This window comes from Oryx dammah, unplaced genomic scaffold (assembly GCF_014754425.2).
Source record: "Oryx dammah isolate SB20612 unplaced genomic scaffold, SCBI_Odam_1.1 HiC_scaffold_20, whole genome shotgun sequence".
In the NCBI taxonomy this organism is placed as follows: domain Eukaryota; kingdom Metazoa; phylum Chordata; class Mammalia; order Artiodactyla; family Bovidae; genus Oryx; species Oryx dammah.
Window position 1 is genome coordinate 68,493,641 of NW_024070204.1, and position 22,042 is coordinate 68,515,682.

The 22,042-nt window shown below is 41.8% G+C and overlaps 1 protein-coding gene across 3 annotated transcripts in view; it reads right to left on the reverse strand.

The window, feature by feature from the left end:
* The window catches only part of KCNIP1 (potassium voltage-gated channel interacting protein 1), a 413,346-nt gene that overhangs the window by 10,986 nt on the left and 380,318 nt on the right, over positions 1-22,042 (reverse strand). For 2 of the 3 annotated variants that reach the window (XM_040262772.1, XM_040262775.1), the window contains exons 2-3: positions 1,646-1,770; positions 817-886 (exon numbers count right to left, since the gene is read on the reverse strand). In XM_040262772.1, the coding sequence (XP_040118706.1) occupies positions 817-886; positions 1,646-1,770 (195 nt within the window). Of the gene's footprint in view, positions 1-816; positions 887-1,645; positions 1,771-6,668; positions 6,702-22,042 lie in introns of all 3 variants that reach the window. The other variant, XM_040262774.1, reaches the window with a different exon arrangement.

Genomic DNA, 22,042 nt, shown 5'->3' on the forward strand with positions numbered 1-22,042 from the left:
CTCACACCTGAGAAGGCGCCTGTCTGCTGCTGAGGGAGGCGTATGAGAAACAGAGCCCCCAACGTGTCTGGGACACTTGGATCTCTGTTTCATCGGCACCCAAGGAATAGGTCCTGCAGGAGATGGCTCCTGGGCAGGGAGTAAGTTGACATGTGACACACGGAAGCCGTGGGAAGCCTCTGATGCCCCAGACCCCGGGGCCAGAGCAGGTGCCCGCAGGAGTCAGGCAGGGTGGCAGAGCGGCTGTGAGCCTGGCACACAGGCTAACCTTATTTATAAGCACGATTTTATTCACCCTGCATCTTTTAGGATTCCTTTATTTTTATAGCTTCTGGTATTTACTAAAGTTCTTTTTCAAAATTCCACCTTGCCTCAGCCCTTTAAAGGAAAAGATGGAGCATGGCGCAGTGGCAGGTGGGCCTAACACCGCAGAGCTTTGGACACACACTCTGGGGCCCAGTCCTGGTCTGCCGCTCTCTAGCTGTGTGATCTGCAGCGAGCTGCTTAGCCTCTCTGAGACTCAGAGGCCCCATTCTCCCATAACCACGCCAGCTTTCTAGACACTTTATGATGCTACTTTATCACTACTGTCTCTGGGAGAAGGTCCATTTTCAGAGCTCTTTTCTGCTAAAGCTTTAGTGGATTCCACATCTTGCAGTAAGGGAGGAACGCTGCTCCGAGCTCTTCCCAACCCTGAGGAGGAGGCAGACAAGGCCCCGTGGCCCTGGAGGAAGGAAGCCTGCTGGAGGGAGCAGGGAGGGAGCCGGAGGTTGCAGAGAGGGAGCCGCAAGGGGTCTCTTTCAAGACAGAACTCACCTCCGTGAGGGAAAAACTGAGCATAGATCTGCTTGAATGTCTCTTCATTGACCACACCGCTGGGGCACTCCTGTGTGAGGGAGACGGAGTCAGTGGTGGAGGCTGAGAGCTTTGGGAGTCCTCAAGAGCCCTGGTGGACGGGGACCAGGTAACCACCTGTGCACTTCCGTGACTCCAAGGAGAGTGGCTGGAAGTTCTACTTTAGGACTAGGACTGAAGCTGCTTTGCAAAATGGTGAGATGTTATCAGAGAACGGGCACTATGAGGTGGGAGTCTGGGCTGTGGGATTTTTAATAGAAAGACCTGGGTTTGGATCCTGGCTCAGCCCCTTCTATGCTTTGTGACTTTGAGTGAGTCAGCCCTGATTCTCAATGTCCTTACCATGAGAATGTAAAACAGGGCTACCAGTACCTTCCCAGCCATGCTCTCAGGAAGTTAAATATATGAAATCATGAGATAAATTATGATGGCTTTCAGGCTGCTACTTCAGTCTGTGAGCTGGGTCAGCAGCAGACCTAAATCCCCACATTTCCAGGATAATGACACTGATGGTGTGATGGGCTATCCTGAGGCAAGTATCTAGGCCAAAGCCATGCCATCCTGCCAGGTCTGGGCCACCGGCTGGCTTCCCATCCACTGAGACTGCCTCTCTCTTGCTTGGCACCTTTCTCTCTAGCTGGTGAGCGACTGTGCTCTCCTGACTCCTTTATAGAATGGCCTTCCTTACATATATGCAAAAATCTCTTGGAGGGGTCCCTTTGGCATTTGAGAGAGTGAAGTCCCAGGTGGGAAATCCTGCCTGGGCCTTCAGAGGCCGTGTGGGTCTTACATTTTTGAAACCTCGATAAAGGACTTGCAGCTCCCTCTTGGTGAAGTTAGTCTGTGCCTCCAGCTGCTCCAGCCCCTCAGGCCGATGGCAAACCATGGTCATCTCCAGCTCATCTTCAATCTTATCTGGAACCAGAAGAGATGGCATTGAGGTGGCTCACCTTGGTCACTTGTCAGACTGTAGCCTGGGTTGTCAGAAGGGGGGTGTGGTGACCAGGACATAGGGTCATGGGCTGGGGGGTCACACTGCAGATGACCTTCTTGCCTTGAGCCCCACCTCTCTATTCAGTCACTCTCTATCTCACCATCAGTCCATCACTCCAGGTGTGTTGGACACCACCTGTGGAGGGAACTTCAGCCTAGGAGATACATGTGTTCCAAGTGCTAAAAATAAGTCCATACAAAAACATTTCCTTGTCTTTCAAAATATCTGTTTTGTATATTCAATTTGCTCCCCACTGAATATTCCACTGCTCATTTGAATATTCCAGAGACACAGGTAAGTGAGCAGATGGATTAACATCCTCCAAACAGCAAAGGGAGACATATCTACTAAAAAACCATAGAGTAAACTCTCACCATCTGGGAAACTAGAGGTAGGCTAGCTTGATTTGGCAAAAAGTACAAATTATAGCATGTTAAATATTAATTTAAAAAAATGAAACCATTTCCCAGTATTGTAATATCTAACAGACATCCTTAAATAATAGGAAAGTAACTTAAATGAGAACTACTTTACATAAATGAAAACTTTGGAAGCATTTGAAGGGCTCTACAAACAACTGTTTTAAGTACTCTACAAACAACTGTTTACACGTACTACAGTGCAGTAGTTTTTCACTATTATTTAGGAAGTTTTCGTCATTTAAAGCATCCTATTGCTCTGTCCATCTCCTATTGAAGGATCACAAAATCCAAATAAGCGGAACTCTGAACGTTTTACCATCATCACTGGGCTTCTCTGGTGGCTCAGCTGGTAAAGAATCCACCTGCAATGTGGGAGACCTGGGTTCAGTCCCTGGATTGGGAAGATCCCCTGGAGAAGGGAAGGCTACCCACTCCAGTATTCTGGCCTGGAGAATTCCATAGTCCATAGGGTTGCAAATAGTCAGACTCGACTGAGCGACTTTCACTTCACTTCACTTCACCACCATAGCAGAGGTTTCCTTTGGGACCTACCAGAATGCTTTCTACAAATGTACTTCAATCAAGAATCAATTGCCATCTAACCTTCCTGGGCCGTTGTTGTCAGGCAGGCATCACCAAATCCATGTATTGAATAACTGTAAATCTGAACTGGCAAGAGTAGTGATGAGATGGGCAAGCTTCTGGAAATGTACGCACACCACCATCTCCCATGATGATGGAGAGGGAAGATAGGCTGAGTTTCTGTCTGAGAGGATAGGGCGGGTACATCATACCCTGTGGATTTCCCTAGCTAGTGCCAGTCTCTTTGCCTCAGAGTCTTTCCGCAATTGTCACTTTTCCTTTTGAGACAATGACCCCAATGAAAAAGGAATCCATCAAAGTCAGTTTATATCTTGTACCTCTTCTCTGAAGTAATGGACATTGGGGTAGAGTTCCAAGGGAGAGGCAGAAGAACTTGGTGACAGTTTCCAATTGTTATCTTTTTTATGTGCTAGGGAACACATGTCATCACATCCTACAGGGATCAGAGCATATTGCTCAATATAAATGACGCTTTGTTTACACAAAATAGCTGCCAGTGGCCAATTTCCTTATAATTTAAATAGAGCCTTTAATTATTGTTATGTTTCCAGCTAACAAGTTAAGTAGCAATTATGAAACACTGTCACATTCTCAAATAAACAAATAATCCCACAGAAGTATAATTCAGAATTCTCCCATATATTTTTAACTCATTTAAAAATAGAAAAGAAGTTGTTGGTTTAAATCTTTTAACATTAGATTTTAGTAACAACTTTATTTTTAAAATGCACAGAAATTTAACAGTGAAAAGAGGTGAAAGTTACATTAAAAGGTAAACAAGGAAGACATGAAAGTATTTTTAGAAGAACTAATGTATTTTTGAAAGCATCTAGTATACCTTTTCAAGTCTGTCTTATCCAGAAGCTTAAAAGATTTCTCTTTTCAGTATTGACTATGATCAGATTCTTCACAAGCTCAGGGAAATTCCTTTGCAGAAGTTTGAGAGACTCTGACTCAGAAACTGCACTTGCTTACCATCTCTCTCATTAAAAATGCACTAAGTAATTATAGATATATCAAATATTAAACTCACTTCATTAAGACAGAACTGGTTTGTTTGCTGGCTGACCAGCAGGGTCAGTTTCCCATATCAAAGAGATTCTATAATATCTGAATATTTAGATGTTGATGCCAAGCTTTTGTTTGGCTTTTTCATCACCCTCTAATTGTCAGACTGTGATCACATCAGTTACTGAAGAAAATTTACATATTTGGGATTCAAGATGCTAGTGCTGGGAAATCATTGGCGTGGTGAGTGTTAGGGGCTTAGACCAGTGGCTCTTAATTTTTTTTCATTGTAAGAATTACAATTGACATCACAATCCATATACATAAAGGAAAAAATTTGTAAAATGTTTTGAAGCAAAGGTTTCATGAAATAATACTTTTTCTCACTAATGGGAACTGTCCTCTGTCCTCAATTTTAATCTATTCCTTTTTAAAAATGTGCTGATTATGACCCTCATGGTCATGATTTGGGAACGGACAACACTAATTTGTTGAGCAATCTTATGGGAATCTTGGAGAAGGAAATGGCAACCCACTCCAGTGCTGTTGCCTGGAGAATCCCAGGGTCGGGGGAGCCTGGTGGGCTGCCGTCTCTGGGGTCGCACAGTTGGACACCACTGAAGCGGCGCAGCAGTCTTATGGGGGTGCCCATAATCTAAGCATTCTTCCTTCACACCAGCTGCCCCTTCTTTTTCTTTGTGAGGTTCACGGTTCTGGCCACTGTAGCTATATTCCAAAGCAACCTTGCAAGGAGCTGTGGAGGTTTTCACATCCCTGTTTTCCCCTGGGGAGCCTCTGAGTGCTCTCCAAGTGGTCCCACTAAAGGAAAGAGGATGGTCCAGCATCCTGGTTGGAGGAAAAGGATACAGAATTAATAGATGGGAGCCTCCTTGACAGTTTCTTCTGAGGTTTGTTCAAAGTTTCTGAAGCCAAGTGCTACTTGTTATTACTATTTTTGTTATTAAAAATAATGATGAGCCAGTTACAAAGTCAGGTTGAATTTGAATGAAAAAGATAAAAATTAACCCAGAGAGTGAATACAATGGGGATAACCACAAAGCAAGAATAAATCAGAATATCTTTTGTTTGTAAATTGTCTTTATCCTGTAGAATGTTTTCATGCCCATTGTCCCATTACAACTGGTGTGTGGTGGGGAGTGGGGAGCGTTACCCTCTTCATCAGAATATTAGGAAGATGGGTGTCCTAAAAGATCAAGAGTTTTTCTAACTATAAGAACCTTAAAAAGTGATGAACAATCCAATGCTGGGGGTAGTTAAAGCAAGATAGAGTACCAGAATAACATCCAATGACTGTAGATGTTAAACAGGTAGTTCTCAGACTGAAGGCAAGTTTGGAGAAGACGATTCAGATTACGTGGGCTTTAATGTTTCGGGGCCACAGGTTCTTCTGAGTTTGGAGGAAAGCTATAGGCCCTCTCAGAAAAAGAAAATGCACCTAACTCACATTCCCTGAGCTCCTGTCTCTTTCAAACACTTGGAGCCCCTGTTAAGGACTTCTAGCGCAGGAGAAGTTCTCCACCCTCTGTCGCCTCTGCCTTTGCCTGAGTCCTGGCTCACACAGTGAGTTGGAGACAGAACTGGACCTCGAATCCGGTGAGTCCAGGCAGATCTTGCTTCCATGTGCCTCTCCAGTGGCTTCTGCTTCCCTCCAGCACAAGCTGCACAGTGGTTTGTAACCAGCCTCGCAGTAGTTCTGCTTTTGGCAAGCTCTCTGCCCGTGTAAGAGTGAGGCGCTTACACTATGAGCAGTCTGTGGTCTCCTCCCTGGTAAGGGGTCTCCTCCCTGGTAAGGGGTCTCCTCTGTTAGGTTCACAACCACGGTAGGATGAAAGACCATGGCCATTTCCATCTCCTTCTCCTTGGACTGGAAAATATTTTCTGGTTTGGATTTTGTACCAACCATCTAGCTTTGAGGTTGCAAAATGAGTTGGTCCTTAGCTTGAACAGAATTCAAAGACAGGTCTTGTTTGGCCTAGAAAATGTATTTTGTTGGGAATTTCCAATATTTAAAGATGAGAGATTCATGCACAAGTTTGGATTTCTAGTTTCTCTTGGAAACTGAGATTCTCTGACCACTTTGGCAGCAGTTTATCAGAGCTGAGCAGGGGCCGGCCCCTCGAGCAATGAAAACCTCTAGTGTGCCCTCTGTCTTCCTCTGTGTGACTTCATTTCTTCTCTCTGCCTAGTCCTGCAGGCATCGGAGGTTTTGGTTCCTGATCTCTACCCACTTACCCTGCCACCCACCTACCTTTCACCTATCTTGTAACACCCAGACTACCACCTTCTCTCTTCCTCACTATTTGTTTATTTAAACACGTTTTGCTTTGTTTCGCAAAGGATTTGAAGTTGATTATATGAAACACATATAATAAAATAAAAAGAGATAAAGTAATAAGAAAAACTGCTTTGGAAAATATTAATTAGATTAGGAGGTTGAGACCACAGGGAAAAAGAGAACACAGAAATTCAGGTCATTTGTTCCAAGCAGTTACTACACTTGAGCCACAAATTGGCTCTGAGCTTTTACAAGTATCTTATAGTCTGTGAGAGTAAAACATATCAGTTTCTTTAGGGGAAGCAAATTTTCCTATAACTTGTCTCTAAAAGAATGTTTTCAACTGTTTCTATTTAAAAGAAGTTTGCTGATGGGGCACAGAAATTTGGTCTGTGTGAGAAGACTAATGACAAAATACATCCTTGATTAAGAAGCTCTCCCACTGAAAGTAATGTAACCAAAGCAGTCAAGTTAGTTTAAACTTTTTTACCTCTCTGATACTGGTAATACCACCAGGCGATGTCTAGGAAAAAGTAAGAAAACATTTTACCAAAACCGTTCATCACACAAGAAAACACACTTTTATTTTCCATGGAAAGTCTGCTCTGAGGGTGTCCAGGTCACCATCCAGCACAACGCATGTGACGAGGTCTCTTGCTAGCAGAGCTGGAACTGACCTCCCACGGCCAGAACAGCCAAGAGCAATGGGTAACCTTGCAGTGCCCACGGCTTCCAGCAGGGGGCTCATTGAGCATGCCCGCAGCCATGCAGCCATGCAGCCCGAAGAAAGGTGGGTGGCGAGGGGCAGGGGATGCACGGATGTGGATGGTCTTGTAAATATCTGCATGTTTGATTGAAGAATGCCTTATAAGATAACCCTCCACAATAGAGGCCCCATTGCTGCAATCTGCCATTTTGTGATTTGAAGCTGCATTCTTGAAGGATTCCTCACTCACTCACTCAACAACAATCAGTGAAGTATCTACTGTGTGTACATTGATGAATGAACAACTGTGTTCCCTGCTCTTGTGGAGCTTACAGTCTACGAGTCTTTGCTTCTCTCTTCCCCTCAGTCGTGATAAGTAACACAGATGCAGAAAAGGATAGAGGGTTACTGAAAAAATGACTTAGTACTTTGGGATGACCGGACAGATTGGTTACAGGCAAAATCCCCTATTACACTGAATATAAAACATGAGACAAAACATCAAACCTGGGAAATCCTCCATTTCATGGTGGAGTTGGGTGCAACTAGGTCCCAGAGAGTGGGAAACAGGTTCTAGTTGCTGTTCTTCTGTTGGCCTTTTTGGGGCTATTTTGGGATCATCCTAGCTTTCTCTGTATCCCTGATTAAGAGTGCATAAAGCAGACCAGCCACCACCTTGTGTGTCTGAGTCATTCCTTACCCACAGCCCTAGACAGGAAAGGCTTCTTTCCCTGCTGCTCCTGAAAGTGGTGGGACAGGTGAGTGTCCTATGGTATTTCTGCTCTTGTTGCCTGACCTGAATCCTGTGGGAGAAACTTATTTTACTGGATGTGTCACTCTCATAGGTAGCATTTGTATTTATTTTTCTAACAGAGGCTACTTTTAGAACAGTTAAGGTTATGGAAAAATTGTACAGGAAATAGAGTTCCTATGCACTCCACCCTCACAATACCACCTATTTTAACATCTTGACTTGGTATGGTATATTTGTTACAATGGACAAACCAGGGTTGATATATTATTTTAAACTAAAACCCGTAGTTTACATTAGAGTTCACTCTGTGTGGTACAGACTTGTAGGTTTTTATAAATGTATAATGCCATGTATCCACCATTACAGTATTCTACAGAATAATTTTACAATTCTAAAAGTATAGCATTCTTATAGAGATACGTCTACAAATATGGTCTGAATTCTCTGGCATTCCAGGAATGTGACAGGTATTGGGAGAGAGATGAAAAGATACAATGTCTATTCATAAAGAGTTCTTAGACTGATGGGTAGGGCACACGCATAGACCAAGGATTACAAACTCAAATGCCAATCGTTGTTGTTGCTCAGTCACTAAGTTATGTCCAGCTCTTTGTGACCCCATGGACTGTAGCACGCCAACCTCTTCTGTCCTCCTCTATCTCCCAGAGTTTGCTCAAATTCATGTCCATTGAGTCGGTGATGTTGTAATTCAGGTGAGTTTGGTAATGTAAGTACAACCATAGAGAGTGCTGGGGACTGAGAACTGGAGAGCCATTGCCCCATGAAAGGGAAATAGCTGTTATGCAGCCAGTTCTTGTCATGTAGAATTTAAGCCTGGTGAATCCCCATCTTCAGGTTTTTCAAGAGATGCTACAATTGAAAGATGATTTGTGTCCTGATTCTTAGCGTTTAACATTTATATATATAGCATTGGACAAGTATAATATTACTGTTGGTAGAATATTGTGGATTTCTGGAATGGCATTCTTCATTGGCAAATCATTCCAAGCTCTGTGTATGTGTGTGTGTGTGTGTGTGCACTCAGTCACTCAGTTGTGTCCAACTCTTTGTGATCCCATGGACGGTAGCCTACCAGGTTCCTCTGTCCATAGGATTTCCCAGTCAAGAATACAGAAATGGGTTGCCATTTCCTTCTCCGGGGGTCATCCCAACCCAGGGATCAAAATCATGCCCTCTTATGTCTCCTGCATTGGCACTAGGAGGATGGTAATGCCATTTGGATGGCAGGGGAACAGAAGAGGTCACAGGGAAGATTTCAAGAGAAAGTGATCATTTATTGAGTCTTGAAGGAAGAAGGACAATGGAACAGCATATGAAAAGTCACAGAAGCTGAAAGAGCCCTAGAATTGCAAGCTCTCTTGAAGCAGAGCTGACTTCTCACTGAGAAAAACAAGAAAAGGGGGATTAAAAAAAAAACAACACAACTGTTTGGAGAGCTACCAGGATACGTATTAAAAAGATCATACATCATGACAAAGTGGGCTTTATCCCAGGGATGCAAGGATTCTTCAATATCCACAAATCAATCAATGTGATACACCACATTAACAAATTGAAAGATAAAAACCATATGATTATCTCAATAGATGCAGAGAAAGCCTTTGACAAAATTCAACATCCATTTATGATAAAAGCCCTCCAGAAAACAGGCATAGGAATAACATACCTCAACATAATAAAAGCCATATATGATAAACCCATAGCAAACATTATCCTCAATGGTGAAAAATTGAAAGCATTTCCCCTAAAGTCAGGAACAAGACAAAGGTACCCACTCTCACCACTACTATTCAACATAGTTTTGGAAGTTTTAGCCACAGCAATCAGAGAAGAAAAAGGATTCTTCTTTTCCAGTTTGGAAAAGAAGAAGTAAAACTCTCACTGTTTGCAGATGACATGATCCTCTACATAGAAAACCCTAAAGACTCCACCAGAAAATTACTAGAACTAATCAATGAATATAGTAAAGTTGCAGGATATAAAATCAACACACAGAAATCCCTTGCATTCCTACACACTAACAATGAGAAAATAGAAAGAGAAATTAAGGAAACAATTCCATTCACCATTGCAATGAAAAGAATAAAATATGTAGGAATAAATCTACCTAAAGAAACAAAAGACCTATATATAGAAAACTATAAAACACTGATGAAAGAAATCAAGGATGACACAAATAAATGGAGAAATATTCCATGTTCATGGATAGGAAGAATCAATATAGTGAAAACAAGTATATGACCCAAAGCAATCTATAGATTCAATGCAATCCTTATCAAGCTACCAATGGTATTTTTCACAGAACTAGATCAAATCATTTCACAATTTGTATGGAAATGCAAAACACTTTGAAAAGCCAAAGCAATCTTGAGAAAGAAGAATGGAACTGGAGGAATCAACCTGCCTGACTTCAGACTATACTACAAAGCTATAGTGATCAAGACAGTATGGTACTGGCACAAAGACAGAAATATAGATCAATGGAACAAAATAGAAAGCCCAGAGATAAATCCACGCATCTATGGACACCTTATCTTTGACAAAGGAGGCAAGAATATACAATGGAGAAAAGCCAATCTCTTTAACAAGTGGTGCTAGGAAACTGGTCAACCACTTGTAAAAGAATGAAACTAGAACACTTTCTAATACCATACACAAAAATAAACTCAAAATGGATTAGAGATCTAAATGTAAGACCAGAAACTATAAAACTCCTAGAGGAGAACATAGGCAAAACACTCTCTGACATAAATCACAACAGGATCCTCTATGATCCAATAAAAGCAAAAATAAACAATGGGACCTAATTAAACTTAAAAGTTTTTGCACAACTAAGGAAACTATAAGCAAGGTGAAAAGACAGCCTTCAGAATGGGAGAAAATAATAGCAAATGAAGCAACTGATAAACAACTAATCTCAAAAATATGGAAGAAACTCCTGCAGCTCAATTCCAGAAAAATAAACGACCCAATCAAAATATGGGCCAAAGAACTAAACAGACATTTCTCCAAATAAGACATACAGATGGCTAAAAAACACATGAAAAGATGTTCAATATCACTCATTATCAGAGGAATGCAAATCAAAACCACAATGAAGTACCATCTCATGTCAGTCAGAATGGTTGCTATCACAAAGTCTACAAACAATAAATGCTGGAGAGAGTGCAGAGAAAAAGGAACTCTTACACTGTTGATGGGAATGCAAACTAGTACAACCACTGTGGAGAACAGTGTGGAGATTCCTTAAAAAACTGGAAATAGAACTGCCATATGACCCAGCAATCCCACTGCTGGGCGTACACACCAAGGAAACCAGAATTGAAAGAGACACGTGTACCCCAGTGTTCATTGCAGCACTGTTTATAATAGCCAGGACATGGAAGCAATCTAGATGTCCACTGGCAGATGAATGGATAAGAAAGCTGTGGTACATATACACAATGGAATATTACTCATCTATTTAAAAGAATGCATTTAAATCAGTTCTAATAAGGTGGATGAAACTGGAGCCTATTATACAGAGTGAAGTAAGTCAGAAAGAAAAACACCAATACAGTATATCAATGCATATATATGTATTTTAGAAAGATGGTAACGATGACCCTATATGCAAGACAGCAAAAGAGACACAGATGTAAAGAACAGACTTTTGGACTCTGTGGGAGAAGGCAAGGGTGGGGTGATTTGAGAGATAGCACTGAAACATGTATATTACCATATGTGAAAATAGATCACCAGTCCAGGTTCAATGCATGAGACAGGGTGCTCAGGGCTGGTGCACTGGGATGAGCCTGAGGGATGGGATGGGGAGGGAGGAGGGAGGGGGGTTCAGGATGGGGAACACATGTGCACCCATGGTTGATCCATATCAGTGTATGGCAAAAACCACTAAAATATTGTAAAGTAATTAGCCTCCCATTAAAATAAATAAATTAATTTACAAAAAAAGTGGCGTGGGTAATGAATTTGAGAAATTGAGCAAAAGTGGTGTGCTAAGCAAAGAATGTGAGCAGGACTTTCAGCAATCTGGGAAGACAAAAACTGGATCAGTGCCACAAAGACACTGAGGACTTGAGGGCCCAGACTGGAGGGGCCACAGAGACATGAGTCTGGTAATGCGAGCTGCTTATTCCCTCGAGGCTTCTGCTAATTCCTAAGTGACAGAAGTCAAGAGACACTGAGAGGTCAAGACATACTACCACAAAATTTTGTAGAGCCAAACAGAGCTTTTGGCAGGCTCATGGTGTTAAGAGATAACTGTTAGAGTTCTGGGTCTTCCTAGGAAGAGGATTCCTGGTAAATACCCAGGCTTTCAGCTTGACCCCTAAAGGATTACATTTTAGGAGCAAAACCAAGTTAGGAATAGATCAGGCCTTACAAAGACTGAAATCCAGCCTCAACACAACTCAGCCCATGTTTGGGTTCAGTTTACTGCCTCTATTTTAATACTTTCTAGAAGTGGAAGTTCAGCTAGGTAGTTTACAAATTTTTAATTCTAATGCCCATCTTTCATTAAAAATGCCAGTCATATTAAGAGACACGATCAAAAGTAAAAGAAATAACGTGGTAATAGAGATTTATGAGACCTAGATATTGAACCTCTCAAACATGGGCTTTAAAACAATAATGAGATATACTCTAGAAAATAGATAAAAGATGGAGAATGCCATCAGAAAACCAGAATATATACAAGAAAGTAAGTTTAAAATTCTAGAATTATAAAGTATATTACCTAAAATTTATAACTAAATAGATTGATTTAACAGTAGTTTATGCACAGATGAAGAGAAAATTAATGATTTGTTAGATAGGTCAAAAGAAAATTATACTCACTGATGCACAGAGAGAAAAAATGGAGACGAGATACAAGCACAAGACATGATGGAAAATTCTAACATTTGTAATTGGAGTCCTAAACAAAAAGGGAGATAAAGAATGATTCTGAGGCAATGTTTGAAAGATAAATAAATGAGGATTTAAAAAATGGATGTAATAAATCAAGCCACAGATTCAAGAAGTACTACAAACCTCAAGCAGATAAACACAAAGAAAACCACACCTAGAAGCATGACAGTGAAAATGCTGAAGTATAACACAAAGACAAATAAAGACTCTTCAGTATAAGAAAGCAACCTTCAGGTTATAGCCAACCCCTAACTAAATGCTGCTTACAAGCATAAGGACAACTAAGGCGAAAGTAAAAGTATGTAAAAGAATACAGCATGCAAACAGGAATCGAGAAATTCTGGCACGGCTATTTTAACATCAGATAAACTAAACTTTAAGGCAAAGGCTTTGCTGGAGAGAAAGAGTTTTCAAAATGCAAGAGGCCATTCACTGGGAAGACATAGCAATCCTAAATTAGTATGCAGTAATAATATAGCTTCAAAATACATAGAAAGCAAAGGCTGACAGATGTAGAAGGAAAAACAATAGCAAGCTCACAATCAGAACTGGAGACTTAAAAACACCCTGGAAAGATCCCCTGGAGGAGGGCACAGCAACCTACTCCAGTATTCTTGCCTGCAAATCCCATAGACAGAGGAGCCTGGTGGGCTATTTTAGTTCATAGTGTCGCAAAGAGTCAGACATGACTGAAACGACTTAGCATGCATGCACACATAATTTGTATAACTGATAAAACAAAAGGCCTAAAAGGGCATAGACTATATGAGCAATGCAATTAGCAGACTTGGTCTCATTGACATACGTAGGTCTCTTTACCCAACAGTCATAGAATATTACACAGCCTTTCCAAGCCACACAGAAGACTTACCAAGACGGACTGCTTCCTGGCTCTTAGAGCCAGTCTCCAAGAATTCAAAGAACTGAAATTTTCAGAATGTTTTCTGTCCAAAGTGAAAGTAAGAATCAAGAGCAAAAAGAAAACAAAGAAATCTCCAAATGTTTGGACATCAAGCAATATGGTTCTAATTCCTAAGTGTCCCCATGTATCAAAAGAAGAGATGTCATGGAAATTAGAAAGTATTTTGAACTAAGTGATAATGAAAACATGATATATCAAAACTTGTGGGATGCCATTAAAACTGTACCCAGAGGGGAATTTAAGAGAGCATAACATACTCGAGCTGCAAATAATTTATGTGACAGGGTGCATAAAACTGAATGATGTGCTATCTCTTGTTATCATATTTTTAGTGTTTCCAATGATTCAATTTTAATGTTGCCTAAGCTAAGTTGTTTACTTAGAGACTATATTTGCCATGGGATGCTGGCATCTGAAAATGTAATTTTTTCTCTCCCCTAAACATGGTTTGTTGGTCTATTCTGGATAAGTTTAATAACCTCTTTCGATTGACAGATTACCCCAATGTAATCAGGGGTGAAGATCCTCTTTGGTGCCTCTGTGTAGCCAAGGGGGAAACAAGTTCTATTAGACCCTTAAGTGTAATCCTGGAGGCTGAAATCCCTACAGTCAAGACTTAGGGGTGAGTCATAAGCTCAAGCAGACACTCACAGCACACAACTCATCAGCTCTGAATTTTATAAACGTAAGGATGAGTCCCTGGAGAGCTGAGTTGAGACTTGATAAAGATTTTCTGAGTGTTCTAGACATTTTTTTTTCAGTCTTCTTGGTTCAATAAAACTCAAATCATGTTTTGCTCCAAGCATCTGTTCTCTTAATCTTGAAATCCTCTTGCCCCTTTTAAGCAAAATTGAATTTATACATATCTCATTTCATTTATACCTCAGTCCTAAAAATGTTCTGGCAAAAGAGAGTCCTACCAAAAAAATATTTGAGTATTTGAGTATTTGGGTACTGCTACTTTCATTAGATGGGGGTTTTCTGGATGAAATGTCTCAAAAATATATATAGTGTACCTGAATTTTCTGACCTTTCTCCTCAAATGGGGATGTTTTTGAGGGTGACCTTTAGATCAGCATACTAGGTGGGGTGTATGGAAGGGGCATGTCAGCTGTATACTGCAATTTCTTGAAGATGGTGTTGGTGGTAGAAATGAATTTTCAGGAAGGTAATGCAATTATTTAAACTCCACAAAGTCACTACATAGATTGTGCTATAAGTCACAATTCTTTTGTGTGTGTGGTGGTGTAACATTCACACATTTTCCACCAAGACTAAAAAAACAAAGAAACTCCTGGGAAAGGAGTGTGTCACGTAGACACCAGGGTTGACAGCAAGAAGGAGCCCTAACCGGTGTTTCAGGACAAGGAGCAAGGCCACTGACATTAGGGACTCTTGTGTCCTCTCATCTCCAAAGCAAATGTTTCTGTCCAACTAGCCCCATCCCCACCCCAGTTTGCAGAGTAGAAATATATGTCAGCTTCACTGCAGTGTCTCAGCCACAAGCAAAATCTCTAGATAATGTTTTAAGTGGACTTCTTTGTCTAGAAAAAGTGTCCCAGGATGAAACTTTGGATGATTTACCTAGGGAACTCCCACAGTTCCTACAGCTCTAGGGGGGAGTTAGTTATATCCTGCCACCAGTTAGTAGTCGGGAAGCGGTGGGGAAACCTCCCACTGTTTCTCCTTTTGTCTCAGTGGGACCTTGCTCTGAAGCTCCAGCACATGGAGACAGCCAGGTAATGAGCAGTGGCTGCCCTGCTTTGGGGAAAGAGCGCAAACTACCCAGGATGAACGGGTCTAGAATATTTCTGCAGGAAATCGGAGGATTACATGGGTGGGATTTTGTTACTTGACTGAGAGGCTAAAATGATTTATTGCAAATGATGAGAGAAAAATAGTGTCTAGGGAGAAAAGATGCTCTTAGTATTAAGATGGACAAATGAAGGTACAGAGAGAAGCTGAAGGAATGACTCAAAGGAAAACTAAAATTGCCACCTGAGCAAGACTTATCTCAGGTTGGCAAAGAATTTTCTCATCCGTGGAAACTCACTGGATTGAGGTCAGGCTAAGGAGTTAATAGCCTGTCTTTCAGTCTGCTTTTTGAGGAGTAGTTCACTGCCATCCAGATAACATGTCAACTTGCTGAGTAATGGTTTCCAAGCAGGGAACTTGAGGGAGTGGGGAGAAGCCTGCTTGATACCACTTTCCAATTTCTTGGTGTACATATCCCCATCATAGCCTAGTTCAGGCTATTAACACTAACTCACTGAATATGGATTTGGGAAGCAAAGTGCATGATTTTGACAGGATGACCTGACTCCATCACTTTATTACTGCTATTTTAGAAGAGCTGGCATATGCTTAACTATTCAAAATCAGTGTACTAAAGACCTGAAAATCAATTTAATACTGGTGAAATACTCAGTTTCATAGTCAGTGTAGTCCTTGTAAGCCAACTAAACAAACCCTTTCTTTTTTTTAATTGGAGTATAATTGCTTTACAATGTTATGTTAGTTTCTGCTATACAAACAAAGTGAATCAGCTATATAAGTGTACATATAACCCTTTCTTTGTTAGTGGGAAAATAAACTCTTGTATACCATACAGAATAATCACAAGCAGGAAAATAATGGAGACTGGCCAAGTGAGCTTTTTCTGGAATTCCCTTTTAATGTATCCTCATATTAAGTGCCTCTCTCAGTGAGCTTAGAGAGCATGGTAATAGTTTTAGAATTGATCTAATAATTTCACTATCCCTAGGAGGTATGTGGTCATTAGACTAACTTGATACCCATCTTGTAGCTGTGAATTTAAAGAGATAAAATATATAATGCTCTCTCTGCATACAGTAGGTGCACAAAAATGTTATTCCCACCTTCTAGTATATTAAGATTGTGATCTTAAGGGTCATTCTCAAGCACAAAATCCAAAATCATATCTGCTAGACTTTCCAGGTCATGATTACATCATCTCTGATGGATCTAGTCAATTACGTGGGCGTCTCTTCACAATATAGGAAGATTTCTTGTTCTGTGATTTACCCTGTCAGAAAGTCACCCAGTTGCCAGTTCAAGTTGGATATTAACTAGCTAAAGTGAATATTAACATTCTATATATAACTGCAATGGACATAAGCAAACGCAAGACACTGAAAGAGCTGCTAAGCACCTCAGTCCGCAGACTGTCACGGAACAGGGCAGGGTTTCTATGGGTGTGGACGCCAGAAACGTGAGCAAACAGACGTAATGACTGGCAGTCACAGAAAATTCCCTGCCTCTCCTCCCCTAGAATTATTACACGGTTCCATGTCCTCTGCCCTTAATAATCCAGATAGTCACAGGGTGCATTGCGGTGGTCCAGTTCTCAGCTGGAGGAGAGAATTGGATGCTACCCTCTCCTGGAACACGAGCTCCCGAATGCAAGGACTGCAGCCAGGTTGCCTGCCTGCCTGCCCAGAGGCAGGGAGAAGGCAGCAAGGTGTCATCTCCACGACTCCGCTAAGAAGCCTCTTAACTGTGCACTTAATAAATGAAGCCTTGGCAGACACACTTTGAATTATTAATGACGTTATTCGGCTTTGATTGTTTTCTTCTTTGGGGGAAAGGTTATTCACTCAAACGCCTTTGATTAGACTATATAATACATCACAATTGGACCTATTTTATGTGCAACTTTATGGTGATAATAGTTCTGTCTCATTTAGAAGCAAATCAGACATTATGAACTTCGTGATTTATTAATGTATTGATTTCTGTAAATGTCAGTGCATCTCACATCCCGTCAGAGAGCCTGAGAACAATCAGTGCAGGACCAATAAAAATGTAAAATGAAATCATCATTATGAAAAGGGAAAGACCGCATGTTAAAAAGCCCTGCTGCCTCTCTGAAATGTTTCAAATTCCAGATCATTACCATGAAGGGACCCCTCCCTCGGAAGCACAGCCTGCATGAGACTGCCTGGGGTAGCTCTGTCCCATTTGTCTATTCTGTATGGACTGCTATGAGACACAGGAGGTGAACAGTCAGACCTGGAGGGGCTCCCAGGAGCTTGTGCCCTGACTTCTTTTCCTGGAGAGGAAAATCGGATAAGGGGGTCCCTCTCCATCAGATTCACTCCACTACAATCCAGCACCCCCTTGCTGAGTCTTCAGGACAAAGCCCAGAAGCTGGCATTGAAGGATATATCCTAAAGGCCCAGTTTACCTTTCCAGAACAATTTCCCCACAACTACATGACATGGGTCTTTTGCAATAGCTGCAGAGTCTACTGATATGTGGACCTTTGTCTCTGCCAAAGCATGTGATCAGCTGACTCCAATCCCAGCCACCTTTGAACCCTGACTAAGAGCCATCTCCTCTTGCTACCTCCTCCTGGCAGCTCTCAAAGACCACCACATGGAAAGCTCTGTCTCTGTCCAAACTCCAAAAGCCCTTATTACCTATTAACAATCACCCATTGGGTATCAGAATCTACTTCTGGGTGTCTCATTGTGGGGTGAGATGGAGTGGGGAAGGGAGACTGGGTCTTGTCTTTTTTTTCCTACCCCACTCCCTCCATGATGTCTAGTATCTACTTTGCACATAGTAGGTGCATAGTAAGTGCTCATGAGTGTATGCATGCATGCTAAGTTGCTTCAGTGGTGTTCGATTCTTTGTGCCCACAAGGACTGTAGCCCTCCAGGCTCCTCTGTCCATGGGATTCTCCAGGCAAGAATACTGGAGTGGGTTGCTGTGTTCTCCTCCAGGGGATCTTCCCAACCCAGGGATCAAACCCATGTCTCTTATGTCTTCTGCATTGGCAGGAGTGTTCTTTACCACTGGCACCACCTGGGAAACCTCTAGTAAGTGCTCATTATTTGCTAAAAGTGTGTAGAACTATTAGCAGTTGAATGGGAAGTACATCAGGAGTCCTAAGACAGCAGCCAAGAGACTATCTGGAAAGCAGTTGGCTAATTTGGTGACTAATTCCATCATTTAACAGTTTTGTTCAGAAATCACAATCTGGCAGTCCACAGGGTATAGTTGTTATCTCACTTCTTTCAGATGTGAATTTTGCCAACATTGTTTTCACATAAAATATGGATTTGGTTTCATATTTTATGTGAAAACACACAGCACAGTTGGCTGGAGCAGAGAAGCTGCTTGCTCCAGAGCAAGTGCACTCTAGTGAACCGCAGATGCCACTGTTCCCTATTGCCTCTCCAACACTAAGATCACGGGGCCTTGTTGTCCAGCATCACTCATTTATATTACCGGCCTGTGTCTGTGAGCCCTGTTTAACAGCCACTCTTCTGCCACATGCCATGTTTTTCCAAGTGACTTTTGCGTGTTTTGTGATATTCTACAAATGACTGAATTTCATTTTGGGGGGTTCTAAGCAACATGGAAAAAAAAATGAGTGCCGTGTGATTAGAGGATCTGTGTCTTCGTACAGATTTGGGCTGTGTACTACACGATGCTTCTGTGCTGCTAACATCACATGTGTCAAGCATGGGGTTGAGGGAGTTCCCTGATGGCCTAGTGGTTAGGATTTGGCACTTTCACTGCAGAGGCTGGGGTTCAATTCCTTGTTGGGGAATCATCTTGCATGCCACGCAGCATGGTTGTTAATACAAAAATAAATAAATGAACATTTTTTAAAAGAATGGAGTTGACTTACAGTTTCTATTTCAGTACTTTTCAGGCTTCTATTCTACAGAACACTCTTCAAATCACTTAGCTCCTGTGAGATATGTTGTTATATTATTCCCATTTTACAGAGGAAAAAACTGTGGTTCAGAGAGGCACGAGAAAATATTAATATTACCTTTTTCTTAAGACGAATGGAATCAGAGATCCTATAAGACATCCCTGAAGTCACCAAGATGGTGAGTAGCAGAGCAAAGGCTAATCTCATCATCTGACTGACAGATACTTCCTGGCATAAGGGACCATCCTCTGGGTCTCCCCTGGGCCCACTCCCGTGTCCTCGTGGTTGCCCTTCTGTCTCAGCGAATGAGGGGCTACATTCTTTTATTCAGGCTTCTCACGCTCTCTGCACTTGCGCCCCATCTGTGGCAGGAGGGGAGAAACCGAGTAGCTTCAGGGTCTTCCTCTGCACCTTCTCCCCTGCCTCAGGCTCGCTGCCATCGATTTAGCATTTGCAGCTCTGTTTCCCTTTTCTCAGCAGGAGAGTGGCCTTCACGCTGGGTGACAAGTTGCAGAAGTCACAGAGCATGAGTTATAGAGAGGTATTTTAGCCTGCCCTCTAACTTCACAGAGGAGGCTCCTGGGCCCGAGAGGGAACCAGACTTGTCCAAGGTCACACCCTGGATTCCTGAACAGCAGGGTTAAACTCAGGTCAGTCCTGCTGGCAATTCAGTATTCTTTTCAAAGCACTATTTACTCCTTCAACAAATAATTACTGAGTGCCTACCAGATGCCACCCACTCTTTTAGGCACTGGGGATAAAGGTGGTGATGTGTCCTGTGATTGATGATATAGTAGGGTTACAGAACTAGAGAGAAATGGGTTTTGGGAGGCACTATTTACACAGTAGTCAGGGAAGGCGTTCTCTTGGCAAAACTCTATTAGCCTTTGTCCTGCTTCATCCCTTACTCCAAGGCCAAATTTACCTATTACTCCAGGTGTTTCTTGACTTCCTACTTTTGCATTCCAGTCCCCTATAATGAAAAGGACATCTTTTTTGGGTGTTAGTTCTAAAAGGTCTTGTAGGTCTTCATAGAACCATTTAACTTCAGCTTCTTCAGCGTTACTGGTTGGGGCATAGGCTTGGATTACTGTGATATTGAAGGGTTTGCTTTGGAAACGAACAGAGATCATTCTGTCATTTTTGAGATTGCATCCAAGTACTGCATTTGGGACTCTTTTGTTGACAATGATGGCTACTCCATTTCTTCTAAGGGATTCCTACCCACAGTAGTAGATATAACGGTCATCTGAGTTAAATTCACCCATTCCAGTCCATTTTAGTTCACTGATTCCTAGAATGTTGACATTCACTCTTGCCATCTCCTGTTTGACCACTTTCAATTTGCCTTGATTCATGGACCTAACATTCCAGGTTCCTATGCAATATTGCTCTTTACAGCATTGGACCTTGCTTCTATCACCAGTCACATCCACAACTGGGTATTGTTTTTGCTTTGGCTCCATCCCTTGATTCTTTCTGGAGTTATTTCTCCACTGATCTCCAGTAGTATATTGGGCACCTACTGACCTGGGGAGTTCCTCTTTCAGTATCTTATCATTTTGCCTTTTCATACTATTCATGGAGTTCTCAAGGCAAGAATACTGAAGTGGTTTGCCATTTCCTTCTCAAGTGGACCACATTCTGTCAGACCTCTCCACCATGACCTGTCAGTCTTGGGTGGCCCCAGAGGGCATGGCTTAGTTTCACTGAGTTAGACAAGGCTGTAGTCCATATTATCAGATTGACTAGTTTTCTGTGATTATGGTTTCAGTGTGTCTGCCCTCTGATGCCTTCTCACAGTACCTCCTGTTTTATTTGGATTTATCTTACCTTGGACATGGGCATCACCAGATGGTCAACATCGAAATCAGATTGATTATATTCTTTGCAGCCAAAAATGGAGAAGCTCTATACAGTCAGCAAAAACAAGACCAGGAGCTGACTGTGTGATCATGAACTCCTTATTGCCAAATTCAGATTTAAATTGAAGAAAGTAGGGACAACCACTAGACCATTCAGGTAGGACCTAAATAAAATCCCTTATGATTATACAGTGGAAGTGAGAAATAGATTTAAGGAACTATATCTGATAGATAGAGTGCCTGATGAACTATGGACAGAGGTTCATGACATTGTACAGGAGACAGGAATCAAGACCATCCCCATGGAAAAGAAATGCAAAAAAAGCAAAATGGCTGTCTGAGGAGGCCTTACAAACAGCTGTGAAAGAAGAGAAGCAAAAAGCAATGGAGAAAAGGAAAGATATAAACATCTGAATGCAGAGTTCCAAAGAGTAGCAAGGAGAGATAAGAAAGGCTTCCTCAGCAATCAATGCAGAGAAATAGAGGAAAACAACAGAATGGGAAACACTAGAGATCTCTTCAAGAAAATGAGAGATACCAAGGGAACATTTCATGCAAAGATGGGCTCGATAAAGGACAGAAATGGTATGGACCTAACAGAAACAGAAGATGTTAAGAAGAGGTGGCAAGAATACACAGAAGAACTGTACAAAAAAGATCTTCACGACCAAGATAATCATGATGGTGTGATCATTCTCCTAGAGCCAGACATCCTGGAATGTGAAGTCAAGTGGGCCTTAGAAAGCATCACTATGAACAAAGCTCGTGGAGGTGATGGAATTCCAGTTGAGCTGTTTCAAATCCTGAAAGACGATGCTGTGAAAGTGCTGCACTCAATATGCCAGCAAATTTGGAAAACTCAGCAATGGCCACAGGACTGGAAAAGATCAGTTTTCATTCCAATCCCAAAGAAAGGCAATGCCAAAGAATGCTCAAACTACCACACAATTGCACTCATCTCACATGCTAGTAAAGTAATGCTCTAAATTCTCCAAG